General features: G+C 53.1%; 2 protein-coding genes across 2 annotated transcripts; both read left to right on the top strand.

Moving 5' to 3' along the window:
- Positions 1-2259: 2259 nt before the first annotated feature.
- LOC123089757 (heat stress transcription factor C-2a) lies at positions 2260-3274 on the top strand. Its single transcript, XM_044511347.1, has one exon. It carries the CDS (start codon positions 2300-2302, stop codon positions 3125-3127), a length of 828 nt encoding a protein of 275 aa, XP_044367282.1. The 5' UTR covers positions 2260-2299; the 3' UTR covers positions 3128-3274.
- Positions 3275-14360: 11086 nt separating this feature from the next.
- On the top strand, positions 14361-15351 carry LOC123089756 (heat stress transcription factor C-2a-like). The gene has a single exon (XM_044511346.1). It carries the CDS (start codon positions 14389-14391, stop codon positions 15160-15162), a length of 774 nt encoding a protein of 257 aa, XP_044367281.1. The 5' UTR covers positions 14361-14388; the 3' UTR covers positions 15163-15351.
- Positions 15352-15639: the final 288 nt, after the last annotated feature.

Below are 15639 nucleotides of genomic sequence, written 5' to 3'. Positions count from 1 at the left end.
CGTTGGGTGCTCCGAGGGTTCACGCAGCAAGCCGGCGTCGACTACGGTGAGACTTTCAGTCCCGTGGTCAAACCGGCGACGATCCGCACCGTGCTCAGCATCGCTGCCGGACGTTCTTGGGCGATCCACCAGCTCGACGTCAAGAACGCCTTCTTGCACGGGCACCTCGCCGAGACGGTCTACGCGCAACAACCCTCCGGCTTCATCGACACCGCCAACCCCACCAGTGTGTGCCGCTTGAACCGCTCGTTGTACAGGCTGAAACAAGTGCCGCGGGCGTGGTTCTCCCGGTTCACCACGTACCTGCTCCAACTCGGCTTTGTGGCATCTCGGTCCGACTCTTCTCTGTTTATCCTCCGTCGTGGCACACAACTAGCTTACCTACTGTTGTATGTCGATGACATTATCCTCACCGCGAGCGCCACTTCTCTCCTCCAGTCCATCATCTCCTCGCTCCACCAGGAATTCACCATGTCCGACCTCGGGCCGCTGCATCATTTTCTTGGCATTAATGTCACCTCCACCACCGCTGGCCTCTTTTTGTCCCAAGAACAGTATGCCTTGGAGATACTTGATCGGGCAGGGATGTTAAACTGCAAACCCATATCCACTCCAGTGGACACGCATGCAAAACTTCCAGCTGATGCTGGCCCATTATTCCACGATCCTTCGTTGTACAGAAGTCTCGCCGGTGCTCTCCAGTATATCACTCTCACACGCCCTGACCTCTCCTATGGAGTTCAGCAGTGTTGCCTCTTCATGCACGCTCCCCGTGACTCGCACTTTCAGCTGCTCAAACGCATCCTGCGCTACCTTCGTGGCACCACACATCTCGGGCTGCAGTTCCACCGGTCTGCTTCCACAGAGCTCGTCGCGTACTCCGACGCCGACTGGGCAGGGTGCCCTGACACCCGCCGCTCCACTTCGGGGTATTGCGTGTTCCTCGGTGGCAACCTTGTGTCGTGGTCCTCGAAGCGGCAACACACCATCTCCCGTTCTAGCGCGGAGGCCGAGTACCGCGCCGTCACGCACGCCGTCGCCGAGGCCGTCTGGTTGAGACAACTCCTTGGCGAGCTACATCAACCCCCAGCGCGTGCCACGGTTGTCTATTGCAACAACGTGAGTGCGATGTACATGTCCACTAACCCTGTCCAGCACCAGCGTACAAAACACGTGGAGATCGACTTGCACTTCGTCCGGGAGCGTGTGTCGCTCGGCGAGGTGCGCGTCCTCCATGTCCCAACGAGCTCTCAGTTCGCCGACGTCTTCACCAAAGGGCTGCCGACGAGCATCTTCCTCGACTTCCGGTCCAACCTCAACGTTCAGGAACCCCACGTTTCGGCTGCGGGGGGCTGTTGGAAGTCTACTACACGCACACCAGCAGAGGGCCAACCGCCTTGACCTCTTCTCTCCGTCAGTTCAGCAGGCTCGTGCACTTCGTGGGCACGCCCACCTCGCATGCACGGCATGCTCGGCCACGGCCTTGTACACGTTCTCTCCCTCACCCCCTTGTACCTCTGCATGTATAAATACCCCTGTGATATGTGAATACAAGGGTGCGATGAGTTCAGTCATTCAACTCCGGGGACCGGCTGCGTGCGTGGTCGCACGTCGGCCTCAGGCACGCGACAAAGCTAAATCCGGAAATTTTGCACCAACCAATCAGCCGGGGAGAGGGAGCTGCCACTTTCATCAGCGCCGAGCTCAGCAGCAGGTGGAACCGCTCCATTTTGCATCCCATCAACCAGCCCTTTTTAATGTTTCCATCAGCGCCGTGCGTGGTGTTCTTCCCCTGTCCACTCGTCAGATTGCTTCTTTAGTCGCCAAAAGAGGCAAGAGAACATTTTCTACACTAAAGAAACGGAAAGCTTGAATACCACTTGTAGATACGCGACAATCGAGGTCCAAGATATATTGTTTCTATCTTTGCTCATCCAAGACGGAAGAGGCACGTATTGAGGCCCACTGATGAGCCCGAGGGTCACACTACGCTCCACATTTAGTATTAGTTAACTAACGTATGCATGCAGATGTTGACAGGCCGGCTTCCGATTAAAAATAAGGAGGCTGACAGTTGACAGCGGGCTGATTCATCGTCGGGGAGCGACACGTATCAGGATCGATCTTTTGCCCTGACGAGGGGACGCCACGCAGGGCTCCCCGTCGCGGACACGCGTCCGCTCGTACTTGTCACCTGTCCCATCACGCCTCCCTGCGCGAGTATATGTATAGCTCGGCTACCACTCTCACATCACAAGTCATTCCTCATTCGTGGCACTAGACCAATCGCGAGTGAAAGATGAGCACCGGCGGCGCCGGCAAGGGGTGCTCGGGGAGCGACGGCGGCATGGTGGCGCCGTTCGTGGCCAAGACGTACGCGATGGTGGACGACCCGGCGACCGACGCCGTGGTCGCGTGGGGGCCGGCCAGCAACAGCTTTGTCGTCGCCGACCCCTTCGCCTTCTCGCGCGCGCTGCTCCCGGCCCACTTCAAGCACGCCAACTTCTCCAGCTTCGTCCGGCAGCTCAACACCTACGGCTTCCGCAAGGTCGACCCGGACCGGTGGGAGTTCGCGCACGCCTGCTTCCTCCGCGGCCAGACGCACCTCCTGCCCCGCATCGTCCGGCGCCGCACCGGCGGCGGCAGGCGCGCCAAGGACAGCCACGACGAGGAGGAGGATGAAGACATCAGCAGCAAGATGTTGGCCATGGAGGTGGCCCGCCTGAAGGAGGAGCAGAGGGCCACCAAGGACCGCCTGGCGGCGATGTGGCGCCGGGTGCAGGACGCCGAGCGCCGGCCCAAGCTCATGCTCGCCTTCCTCCTCAAGGTCGTCGGAGACCCCGACGTGCTGCGCCGCCTCGTAGGCAACTCGGGTGGCGGCGGCGGATTGTTCCCCGGCGAGGGCGCGGAGGCCAAGAGGCCGCGGCTGCTTCTCGATGGGGAAGCCCAGGTCGGCAAGAAGATGCGCATCGACGGCGACGGGATGTTGTGCGGCATCAACCGGCAGGAGGCTTTCGTGCGGGAACCCAGGGTCGACTTCACTGGTTTCTACACCGGAGGCGATGGCTTTAGCGAGGTGCCGGTGGACGACCCGCCGTACGCTTTCCGTGTGGACACCGGCTACTGAGTTCGGTTCGATTAGAGGGTGTTTCACCGACACATGTGTGTACTGTACTTAGTAGGAGGTTTGTTTTTTAGACGACGTGGTAGGAGTACTTTGTGGCAAACAGTATGTGAACAAGGAAAGCTACAAAATACTATGCGGTAATTTATACTTTTTGTTTTGCAAAAAAATCCGAAAAAAGGGTAAAAGTACACAAGGACGTGATGTGTATGTAAATTTTCATAAGGAAATACCTGAACCTGTGCAAAAGAAACTGATTTGTCTTTCCTACATAGCCCTCATTTCAACATATTTCGTCCTAAAAATTTACACACATACATGTTATGTGTCTTTGTATGCCTATATATTTTTTTTTAAAAATCGCAGTGTGAAAAATATATTTTTTTGAATTTCAATTTTTTTTTCTTTTTTGCAAAAACAGGCCTCCATTAACACCGAGCTCCGAAAGCAATTTTCACTACAACACTATAGTTCCAAGTTTTAAAAAGGCCACATTCAATTGGGGTCTTCAATAGGAATTGGGTCATCTGATTATAGCCGAGTCAATAATTTTTTCATGCTTTCTCATTTAATACTATTATGCTATATACCGTGCTTTCTAATTTTAAGGCCACAAAATTAATTGAGCTATTTAATTCAGAATTGATCACTTGATTTTGACTCGGTATATAATTTCTCAAGGAGCTCGCCTATTCGATTCTTTTAATTCAACATATTTCTCAATTTTGAAGATTTTTTATTCTATTGCGTGTTCAATTTAAGATTTGGTTGACGATTTTGACCGGGACAATAAGTTTCCAAATCAGACGGCGTATAAAAATATATCAACCCCGTGCACTTTCCCATCACCTAAAAAAATGAAATGTCACCATGTAATACTATAGCACAAATATGTTACATGCAATCACCGACACTGAAATTTTTCCACATAAATATAGGTTGCTAGAGGATAACACAGAACCACGACACAACAGCCACCAAATCACCACATTATATATAAGAATAAAATACACTCCATCATCTCCCGCACCCGGCAAACTAAATTGCATCTGTTCAAGAAATAAAGGTTATTAGTTTTTTAGAAAATCGAATTTCTATAACATTTACCAAGTTCAGAGCAAAAAATATAGACATCCACAATATTAAGAAAAAATCAAAATTCATTTCATGATGAACCTAATCATGCCGATTTGATATTTATGGATTTTGATATATTTCTCTAAAATTAGATCAAACTTTAACATTTTGACTTTTCAAAAAAGTAATACACCTTATATGAGTTACCAAAAGACAATAATCATTAAATGTTGCATAATTTTCTTCTTCTTATTTTCCCCACTGGGTTTAATGAAGTTTTAGCAACATATCCGATGATGACCATTCCAAAGGCAAACATATACTAGGAGGAGGAGTTATCAAGATGATATATATTGACAAAGAGAAGCATTGATTAGCGGGGTGTTAGGAATTAATTAATTAGGCAAATTAAATGTTGATCTATGCTACTCCCTTCTTTCCGTTTTATAGGGCTCAATTCAAAAATCTCACCTAGATGGTGAGTGGTGGAATATTTTTTGTAGTTTGCAAAAGCACCTAATTAATACTCTTGTTTTTCTAAAAAAATTGTGTTTATCAATGCATTAATTGCAATGCATGCATGCATAAAGTACATGCATTGGTCAATTTTCTCTTAACACTTGCATGCAATGATTTGATGCACCTTAAAATCTGAACATGTGATGGAAAACAATCAAATTGAGCCTCATAAAATGAAAAAACTAAAATTTTAAGATAAGCCCTATAAACCGGAAAGGAAGAAGTATGTTAGTGGCCATGTTTCGGCAACCGCCTCCATCATAACCGCCTTGTATTGGGGTATAAATACCTCAACTTTCAATCAATGAAACAACAGTTCAATCATTAGCTCCTTTCTCTTTTTTTTTCTCTACAGGAATTAGCCTGGACCACTGTTGCGCAGTTGGTGGCAACTTACTAGCCCCAATGGTAGATGAGTCGGTCGAGCTAGCCGTATCGTCAGGGACCGCGTGCGTGGTCGCACGTCAACCTCAGAGGAACTCCAACGCGGCGATCCATTTCGTTTGCGCGCGCACAGAAAAGTCGGCCCAACGCGCCGATTAAAATGGACGCGTGTCCGCTTTTCGTCCGTCTGCCGACCCATTCTCGGCCTGTTTTTGAGACGGATTTACGTTGGCGCAAAAACGAAATGGACGCGCGCGCACCCGTCTACTCCTCCCCGGCCAGCTGGTCGGTGGCTGCCTCCACCATTTCCCTTTATTTTCCTCAAAACCCTCCCGCCCGCGCGCGCTCCCGCTGCTCGGCATGGACGCCGACCTCGATGCCGCCGCCGGCCTTGCCTCGTCCGGCATCACGTCCGCCCGCTCCGGCAAAGGCAAGCCTCGTGCCTCCCGCAAGACCGCCGCCGCACCCAAGGCAAAGAAGAAGCTGACGTCTAAGGAGCGAGCAAGGGAGTCAGCGAAGAGAAAGGGCCGGAGGCAAGCGGCGGAAGCGAGGGAGGAAGCCATCGCGGCGGCCGGCATCGCCGCCGCCGCGCAGCAGGAAGCCACCAACGCCCGCGTCACGGCGACAATGAGGGAGGTGCTGATGTACCTAGGGTTAAACCCTGGACAGTACGGCCTCATCAATGCCACCGTAGCCGTGGCCAGCACCGGCTCATCTGCGTTTGCTCGAATAGTGCTGCCCTACTCGCCCCGCGCGTCGGCGACGCAGCCGATGCCCGGCTTCCACATCTACCCGCAGGCCTCTCCGACTCTCCGGGGAGTGCTCGCCCAAGGTGAGCGTGGTGCCGCCTTCCACGCCCGTGCCCGCGCGCATCGACCTCAGCGCCACAGCGGTGGCCGGTAGCTCGTCATCCAGATGGGCGAGGAAACACGCGCAGCAGATGCCAGCGGACGTGCTGCCGGGCGCACGCAACCTGTTCGATGGAATGACTACATACAAAACATCATCTTCGAGGGTGGTGCGTCGGTCGCTGGCGGTGCCACCGGGGCTGGACGGCCGAGGGCCATTCACGCCATCCATCTTTGATCAAGATCAGGTTGCCTTCATGCATGACCAGGTCGGCGTGGACCTGGAAAGCTTCCCGCTCGACCACGAGTTTCAGGAGGACTACGGACTCGAGGAAGAGGATGAGTGTGACATCGAAGGGGAGCCTTTGTTCGAGGACAAGCTCGCCAACCAAGCCGCCGGGGGGAAGCCGAAGCGCAAGAGCAGGCGGATGAAGGCATACACGGCGGCCGAGGACAACTTTCTTTGTGATTGTTGGAGGGACATTGGGCAAGACCCCAAGACCGGCGCCAAACAAAAGGCTTCGACCTTTTGGACTCGTGTCCATCGTGAGTACCATGAGCGCAAGAAGTTTCCGCCGTACCAAATGCAAAACACGCGCGGGTGGGTGCCCATTTCAAAGCGTTGGAAGGTGATCCAACAAGAGTGCAACAAGTTTTGTGCCACTCTTGAGAGCATCAAGGGTCGCCCCGTTAGCGGCATCGGCATGCAAGACATGGTATGCTAGCAAGCGTCCCTCTTTGTGTCATTCCGTTTATTCTTGCATGTCCATTTTGTAGTCTAAGCCTAAGCTCATGCATGATAAGATAGCGTTTGTTTTCTGTTTAAAATAAGTACATGCATGCGGTCGATGTGACGCGTCCATGCAGCTAGCTAGTGGGACGGTGTGGCATGTTTGCACACGATCCCGTTTCCTTTCTTTTCTCCCGGACGTGGTAGACGCTGTGTGACGCAACCGTGGGATGGCGCGGTAACTGCGGATCATAGCGAGTCATCCGGGAGAATAGTTAGCCTCTGAGCTTTGTAATCGCACGAGATAAGGAATGAAAAAACAGAAAGCGCTGCGACAGTTTTCGGCAGCAGAAAAACTTCCTCGTTCGTCTACCTCCGCCTCTCTCTCGCTCGATCTCATCTGATCGCTCTTGCAAAGTCCGGCAACGACAATTGGCATCAGAGCCGTGGTGTTCGATCCACTCTCCGGTGGCCGGCGGTGTCGGATCCGCGGCGTACCATGTCGGATAGCGAGGAGAAGACGAGCAAGTCCGGGACCAAGTCGCCGCCGAAGACGCCGACGTCCAAGGCGCCAATCGCGCGTCTCACCGGCAGCGGCAGCGGCAGCGGCGAGCTCCGTGTGGTGGAGCGCGTGGTGCGCGAGGAGTCGGGGACGGCCATGATGCTCACCCGCACCAATTACCAGGAGTGGGCGCTTGTGATGCAGGTCAAGCTGCAAGTCGCCCGCGTCTGGACCGCGGTGGTCGAAGACGGCGCCGACGAGAACGACGATCGACGCGCGCTACAGATCATCCTCACCGGCGTCCCGCCGGAGTTGATGCGCGTATTGGCCGCGAAGGACTCGGCGAAGAAGGCGTGGGAGACAATCAAGACGCTCCGCATGGGGAGCGAGCGGGCTCGCGAGGCCAAGGCGCAGGTGCGCCGCCGCGAGTTCGAGGATCTGCGCTTCAAAGACGGCGAGTCCGTCGAGGACTTCGGGCTGCGACTTGCCGGCCTCGTCTCCGACCTGGAACTGTATGGCGATCCCGTCACGGAGCACAAGGCAGTCCAGAAGTTCCTCCGCGTGGTGCCGCGGAAATATCGTCAGATGGCGATGGCAATCGAGAGCCTCATCGATCTGAAGACGATGACCATCGAGGAACTCGTCGGGCGTTTCTCGGCATGTGAAGATCATTATGATCTCGACGATGCTGGGCAGTCCGGCGGCCGCCTGCTCTTCACACGTGAGGAGTGGCTCGCCCATGAGCGACAGCTAGGTGTGGGCGGGTCATCGTCCGGTGGCGGCGGCGGCAAGAACAAGTCGCCGGGCAAGCCCAAACCTCACGGCGGCGGCGGTGGCAGACCTGCGCCGGGCAACGGCGGCACGGGCGCATCCGGCAGCTCGGGCGGCAAGAAAAAGGGCAAGTGCCACTACTGCAATAAACCAGGGCATTGGAAAAAGGACTGCTGGAATCGGATCAAAGCTGAAGAGCAACAAGGGAAGCAGGAGCAGGCCAATCTTGTCCGCGGCGAGGAGCATGATCATGGCCTTCTCATGGCTTTGGTCACCGGGCCGGTCACCACGCAGATCGCCGCGCCACAGGCCGTGTTCCTGAATGAAGAAAAAGTGATCCCTGTCCCATCGCCCGACGGGGTTTGGTTCTTTGACACCGGTGCGAGCAGCCATATGACTGGTGAGAGGGGCATGTTTGCAGCCCTGGACGAGGATGTGCACGGCACGGTCAGGTTCGGAGACGGTTCCAGGGTAGCCATCTGTGGGCGCGGATCCGTTGTCTTCCGGTGCAGGAACGGCGATCAGCGCGTGCTGACAGAGGTGTATTTCATACCTAGTCTCAAGAGCAACATTATATCTGTTGGTCAGTTGGATGAGGCTGGGTGTGCTATCAGCATCAGGGATGGGATCATGTCAGTTCAAGACCCATGGGGGCGTGTTCTAGCTCGGATCAAGCGCACTGAAAGCAGACTGTACACTGGTCTCTTGTCTATAGACACACCAGCGTGTTTGTTGACTCAAGGGGAGGAACAGACTTGGCGATGGCATGCCAGGATGGGTCATCTTCATTTCCGTGCACTCAAAGCCATGTCCAGCAAGCAGATGGTGAGGGGAATGCCCACTATTGATCACGTACAAGAATACTGTGACGGCTGCGCACTCGGCAAACAACACCGAGCTCCCTTTCCACAGACCACATCGTACCGAGCTGAGAAAGGGCTCGAGCTCGTCCACACGGATCTGTGTGGCCCGATCGCGCCAACGACACCAGGTGGCAGCAAATATTTTCTTCTGGTTGTTGACGATTACAGTCGATACATGTGGCTCGAGCTCCTCAAGTCAAAAGACGAAGCGTTAGAGCGTTTCAGAAAAGTTCAGTTGATGGCCGAGGCAGAAGGAAAGTGCAAACTGCGAGCTTTCCGCTCAGACAGGGGTGGTGAATTCAACTCCGGCGAGTTCCGTGAGTACTGTGAAAAGCTCGGTGTCAAGCACTACACCACCGCACCTTATTCACCGCAGCAAAACGGGGTGGTGGAAAGAAGAAATCAGACGGTGGTAGAAATGGTTCGTTGCTTACTGAAGAGTATGGGCGTTCCATCATATTTCTGGGCAGAGGCCGTAAAGACTGCTGTGTACTTACTGAACAGGGCTCCTACCAGAAGCTTGGAAGGTGTCACTCCATATGAGGCCTGGCATGGCCGGAAACCAAGCGTGCAGCACCTGCGTACTTTTGGATGTACGGCACATGTGAAGAGGACTGGACCAGGCATCACCAAACTATCAGATCGCTCCACTCCCATGATCTTTGTAGGGTATGAAGAAGGGTCCAAGGCATACCGTGTATATGACCCGGTGTCTGGGAAAGTTCAGGTAACCCGTGATGTAATTTTTGAAGAAAGCAGGGCATGGTCATGGGACACTCCGGACAAGGCGGCGTCAACTACAGAATTTGCCACGCCCTCGACCTTCACCGTGGTCTACACCACGGACCGCGGAGTGCATGAGTTGGACACCGAAGGGTGCACTCGACGTACCCCACGCAGCGGGGAGGACATGCCTGCTACACCAACACTGGGGACGCCGTCTCCGAACGCCGGGACGCTGCAGCCTGACTCGGCCTCGCCGGGGATCGCTGGAGCGATACGCTGGGCAACACCTCTCTCTGGTGATGAAGAGCGACGGGACACGGACTTTGGACCTCATTTTGGTCCTCTCCGCTACCGGCTCATCTCCGATGTCCTAGACGAGACGGAGGGAGAGGCAGTATGCGAGCAGATGGAACACTGCCTTCTCAGCGCGGAGGAACCTCGCAACGTGGATGAAGCCATGGATGACACAGCATGGAAGGCAGCCATGGATGAAGAAATGAAGTGCATAGCTGACAACCAAACATGGGAGATTGCTGCTCTTCCCCATGGACACAAGGCTATTGGCCTCAAGTGGGTCTACAAGGTGAAGAGAGATCCAGAGGGAAACATTGTCAAGTACAAGGCTCGCTTGGTTGCAAAGGGATATGCTCAGAGAGAGGGCATAGATTTTGAAGAGGTCTTTGCGCCGGTGGCGCGGATGGAAACTGTACGGCTCCTCCTAGCTCTTGCCGCTCACTCACGTTGGGAAGTGCATCATATGGATGTCAAATCTGCATTTCTCAACGGCGAGCTCGCGGAGGAGGTGTATGTGGTCCAGCCGCCTGGTTACAGCGTTACTGGAAGCGAAGGCGCTGTTCTGAAACTGAAGAAGGCGTTATATGGTCTTCGACAGGCCCCGCGAGCATGGTATGCCAAACTTGATGAGACTCTGCTTCAACTTGGTTTTGTTCGCAACCCACTTGAGCATGCAGTCTACCGACGTGGGAACACCGAGTCATTCCTGCTAGTTGGAGTATATGTGGATGACCTCATCATCACTGGAACAGATTTGGCGTCAATCCAGGACTTCAAAGGTCAGATGCATCAACTCTTCAAGATGAGTGATCTTGGCTTACTGAGCTACTACTTGGGAATAGAGGTGATGCAGAAAGAGGGGGAGATCACGCTGAACCAAAGGAGCTATGCTGACAAAATCCTAGAGCAGGCGGGCATGAGTGAATGTAACAGTTCCAGTACGCCCATGGAGTGTAGGCTGAAACTGAAGAAGGAGGACGGGTCCAAGCCGTTTGATGCCACTCTGTACAGAAGCGTGATCGGGAGCTTGCGGTATTTGGTCCACACTCGGCCAGATATAGCCCACGCTGTTGGGATTGTCAGCCGCTTCATGGAGGCTCCAAGAACTAGCCATTGGGCTGCAGTGAAGCAAATACTGAGGTACGTTCAAGGCACTAAGCAGTATGGATGTCGCTACACAGCAGGAAATGGGAGTGCAACACTTCTTGGATACAGCGATAGTGATCACGCCGGGGATTTGGTTGACCGCAAGAGTACATCAGGGCAAGTTTTCTTCCTTGGGCAGAACCCTGTCAGTTGGACCTCCCAGAAGCAGAAGGTTGTGGCGATCAGCTCGTGTGAAGCAGAATATGTCGCGGCTGCAGCAGCTACTTGTCAGGGCATTTGGCTGAGCCGTCTTGTTGCTGAACTGCTGGGGACTAAGCCAGAAAAGTTCACTCTGCTGGTGGACAATAAATCTGCAATAGCACTAGCAAAGAATCCCGTTTTTCATGATCGGAGCAAACACATCGACGTGAAGTTTCATTTCATTCGAGATTGCGTCGAGGAGAGGGTACTGGAGATCGAGCATGTGGGAACCCAAAATCAGCTGGCTGATATTCTAACTAAGGCACTGGGAAGAGTGCGCTTCTTTGAGATTCGTCAGAAGCTGGCGGTCATGGAGGGGAGCTGGAATACATGAGCTTAAGGGGGAGAAATGTAGTCTAAGCCTAAGCTCATGCATGATAAGATAGCGTTTGTTTTCTGTTTAAAATAAGTACATGCATGCGGTCGATGTGACGCGTCCATGCAGCTAGCTAGTGGGACGGTGTGGCATGTTTGCACACGATCCCGTTTCCTTTCTTTTCTCCCGGACGTGGTAGACGCTGTGTGACGCAACCGTGGGATGGCGCGGTAACTGCGGATCATAGCGAGTCATCCGGGAGAATAGTTAGCCTCTGAGCTTTGTAATCGCACGAGATAAGGAATGAAAAAACAGAAAGCGCTGCGACAGTTTTCGGCAGCAGAAAAACTTCCTCGTTCGTCTACCTCCGCCTCTCTCTCGCTCGATCTCATCTGATCGCTCTCGCAAAGTCCGGCAACGACACATTTTCATATCCATTTGCCAATATGCTTGCATGGAATTAATTTGTAGGCATTTCAAGCTTTGGAGGCATTCAAGCTCCAACACGATGGCAAGTGCTTCAACCTTTTTCATTGTTGGAGGGTCATCAAAGACGAGAAAAAGTTCAAGGCACAATATACCACCCTCAAGTAGCGTGGGGAAGAAGGCCGTGAAGGAGGAAAACGGCTAGAAGCCATCGCCACGGGGGAAGACCAAGAGCCAGTTTGGATCGCGTCCACGCGACTAGATGCCTGGCCTGGAGCCTCCCTGAGATGTGCCTGGTAGTTGTTTGCTTGCTGTCCAGGACAAGTGTGAAGCAGCCTGGCCTGGACGTAAAATCTAACTTGATTAGCCTGGCTTGATGCCGGGCAAGTTCATTAGCCTGGGCCAGGCGTTCTTATTTCCATGCCTGCCAGGCGAAAGCAGCAGCAGCCTGGGACTACTGATTAGCATGTGATGTGATGTTCTTTAGTTTGATCTAGTACACCTTTTCGTCTCACGTGTTGTTCTCAAACCAAGGCGCGAGGCCACCAACCAAACGCTTCACAGTCAGGCATGCCTGATGAGGCAGAAAAATAACTGCTCTTCAGGCTACATTCAGGCATAACTTTCTGTCAGGCATGCAACCCAGGTCAAGAATCAAACTGCCCCAACTCCAAGAAGAAGGACAAGAGGATGCGGTCACGAACGCCTTTATCGCAAGCGTGGATGGCATGATGACCAAAAAGGACTCGAGGGAGGAGGAGCGCCGGTGATCTAAGGAAGAACAAATAAACGCCTTCATGAAGATCCAAAGAAGGAGCCTTGACATGGAGGCGTGAAGCAAGCCAAGATGCTGAAGATGGAGGCGGAGAAGTAAGTCAAGATGTTAGAGATCGAGGCCGCCAACGCCAAGACCAAGGCGAAAGAAGTGGCTCTCGCGAGCATGATGACGGGGATGAAGATCCTGAAGGTGGATCTCAACAATGTGTCGTCAAGGGAGATGCCACTGTTCGAGAAGATGCAGGCCGACATGCTCAAATATGACGATGAGTAATCTATGGCGGCGAGCGCCCTCCTTTTCTGTATGCCGGCAAGTGTGCTGGCAATGACCATGGCCGCGATGGCGTGGTCGAACTCTCCCGCCCCTTTTTGTGTGTGGGCAGCTGGCAAGTGCGCCAGTTGAACAGTGTGTTATTTTTCTGAAGCTGGCATTGTATGCAGTCGCCGGCATGGTGCCGGCATGAACTTCATGCTATGACATGGCCACTGACATGATATACGGTCGCAGGCCCTTTTTAAAATTTGCGTGCGAACATGAAATGGGCCGCGGCCGTTGGGCGCACTACCGATTCAAATTAAACCCATTAAGAGGCGCTGGAGTGGTGGCCAACCAGCTACGCCATATGACGCATGTTGGTTGGTCACGATGAGATTTTTTTTTAGAATTGTTTAATGGTAGGGAGACATTTTTTCAAGAAAATTTTTTCTAGGCTTTTTTTTTTAAGATGGCTGTGATGTCCACGTGATGCAAGATTATATTTTTAAAAAACTGACATGATGGTGAGGTGCGCATAGCTTCCTCTCAAGCGGCCCGCAATGGCGGGCCCTAACCACTAGTCTTAAAGAAGGCGGATGCCGAACGGGCAGCCGACCCAAACGTATGAAAAACGGACAAATCAACCGTTTGAATCGGCGCGGTGGAGTTGTCCGGCACGCGACAAAGCTAGTCCTGAAATTTTGCACCAACCAATCAGCCGGGGAGGGGAGCTGCCATTTTCATCAGCGCCGAGCTCAGCAAGTCGAACCGCTTCATTTTGTATCCCATCAACCAACCCTTTTTAATATTTTCCCCCGGACGTGGTGCCCCTGTCCACACGTTAGATTGTTTCTATACATTTTCTACCACTTGTTGCCGCTTTGTTTGGCAGAAGGAGTGTCGCCTACGCCGCATAGACAATAGAGGTCCAAGATCGTGTTTCTATATTTGCTAATCCAAGAAGGAAGAGGCACGTATTTGGGCCCATCGGGTCACACTACGCTCTACTATTAGTAGTTAATTACTACTCCCTCCGTAAACTAATATAAGAGTGTTTAAATTACTACTTTAATGATCTAAATGCTCTTATATTAGATTACAGAGGGAGTAGTAGTTAACTAACGTATGCAAGATGTTGACAGGGCGGCTTTCGATTAAATGTAAGGAGGCTTACACTTGACAGCGGGATGATTCATCGCCAGGGAAGGACACGTATCAAGATTCGATCTTTTGGCCTCACGTGGGGACGCCACCCAGCGCAGACACGCGTCCACACGGAGGACCTGGCAGCTGTCCCATCACGCCTCCCTGCTCGTGGTCATCCATGGAGTATATGTATAGCTCGGCTGCCACTCTCACATCACAAGTCATTCCTCATTCGTGGCACCAGTATTGCTTTCTCTTCTTTCTTGCTGTCACGAGTCGAAGATGAGCAGTGCCGGCATGGAGTGCTCGGGGAGCGACGGCGGCGGCATGGTGGCGCCGTTCGTGGGCAAGACGTACATGATGGTGGACGAGCCGGAGACCGACGCCTTGGTGGCGTGGGGGCCGGCCAGCAACAGCTTCGTCGTCGCCGACCCCTTCGCCTTCTCAGAGATGCTGCTCCCGGCCCACTTCAAGCACTCCAACTTCTCCAGCTTCGTCCGGCAGCTCAACACCTACGGCTTCCGCAAGGTCGACCCGGACCGGTGGGAGTTTGCCCACGCCTCCTTCCTCCGCGGCCAGACACACCTCTTGCCCCGCATCGTCCGGCGCCGGAGCACTACCCGTCCTTCCAAGGACGACAACGAGGGGGAGGATGAGGACACCAGCAGCACCATGCTAGCCATGGAGGTGGTCCGGCTGAAGCAGGAGCAGAGAGCCACCGAGGACCGCTTGGCGACGATGTGGCGCCGGGTGCAGGACGCCGAGCGCCAGCCCAAGCTGATGCTCGCCTTCCTCGTCAAGGTCGTCCGAGACCCAGACGTGCTGCGCCACCTCGTAGGCAACTCGAGTACCGACGCCGGATTATTCCCCGGCGAGGGCGCGGAGACCAAGAAGCCGCGGCTGCTCCTAAACGGGGAAGTCCAGATGCAGGACGCCTTCGTGGGGGAACCCGCGGTCGACTTCACTGGGTTCTACACCGGAGGCGACGGGTTCAGCGACGTGCCGGTGGACGACGACCTGCCGTACGCTTTCCCCGTGAACGACGGCGGCTACTGAGCTGAGCACTGCCTGTTGGTTCAGCTGGTGTTTCTATCCCCGGCTCTGTGCCGACGCATTTGTGTATTGTACGTAACAGGGTGTTTTTGTTTTTTTGGCCGACGTGGTAGGAGTACTTTGTGGCAAACTACTATGTGAACAAGGGAGGCTATAGAGAATTGGGTGTAGCTCAGTTTTTTTGGACGCGGTGTTTTGGCTCCTAGGTGCATATGCACCCATTGTCAAAATACACATTTTGAAAAATTGAAAAATTCGAAACAAAAATCCCACGTGTATACTCGGACATTTTATGTGCGTTCACAAGATTTCGGTGAAAAATGATGTTTTCTGTGGCTTGTGTAAAAAAGATAATTTCTGATGCTTCATTCTAACTATTCACGAGGCATTTCTTTATCTTTTTATACAAGCCACAAAAAACGTCGTTTTTCACCGAAACCTTGTGAACGCACATAAAATGTCCGGATATATATGTGGGAT

The sequence above is a fragment of the Triticum aestivum genome, chromosome 4B (assembly GCF_018294505.1).
Source record: "Triticum aestivum cultivar Chinese Spring chromosome 4B, IWGSC CS RefSeq v2.1, whole genome shotgun sequence".
NCBI lineage: Eukaryota > Viridiplantae > Streptophyta > Magnoliopsida > Poales > Poaceae > Triticum > Triticum aestivum.
The sequence above is the reverse complement of the archived record's forward strand: the minus strand, read 5'-3'. Positions and strand labels throughout refer to the sequence as shown.

What these genes read in the sequence shown, in the direction of transcription:
- LOC123089756 (XM_044511346.1), top strand. Translation starts at nt 14,389, where the DNA reads ATGAGCAGTGCCGGCATGGAGTGCTCGGGGAGCGACGGCGGCGGCATG.
- LOC123089757 (XM_044511347.1), top strand. Translation starts at nt 2,300, where the DNA reads ATGAGCACCGGCGGCGCCGGCAAGGGGTGCTCGGGGAGCGACGGCGGC.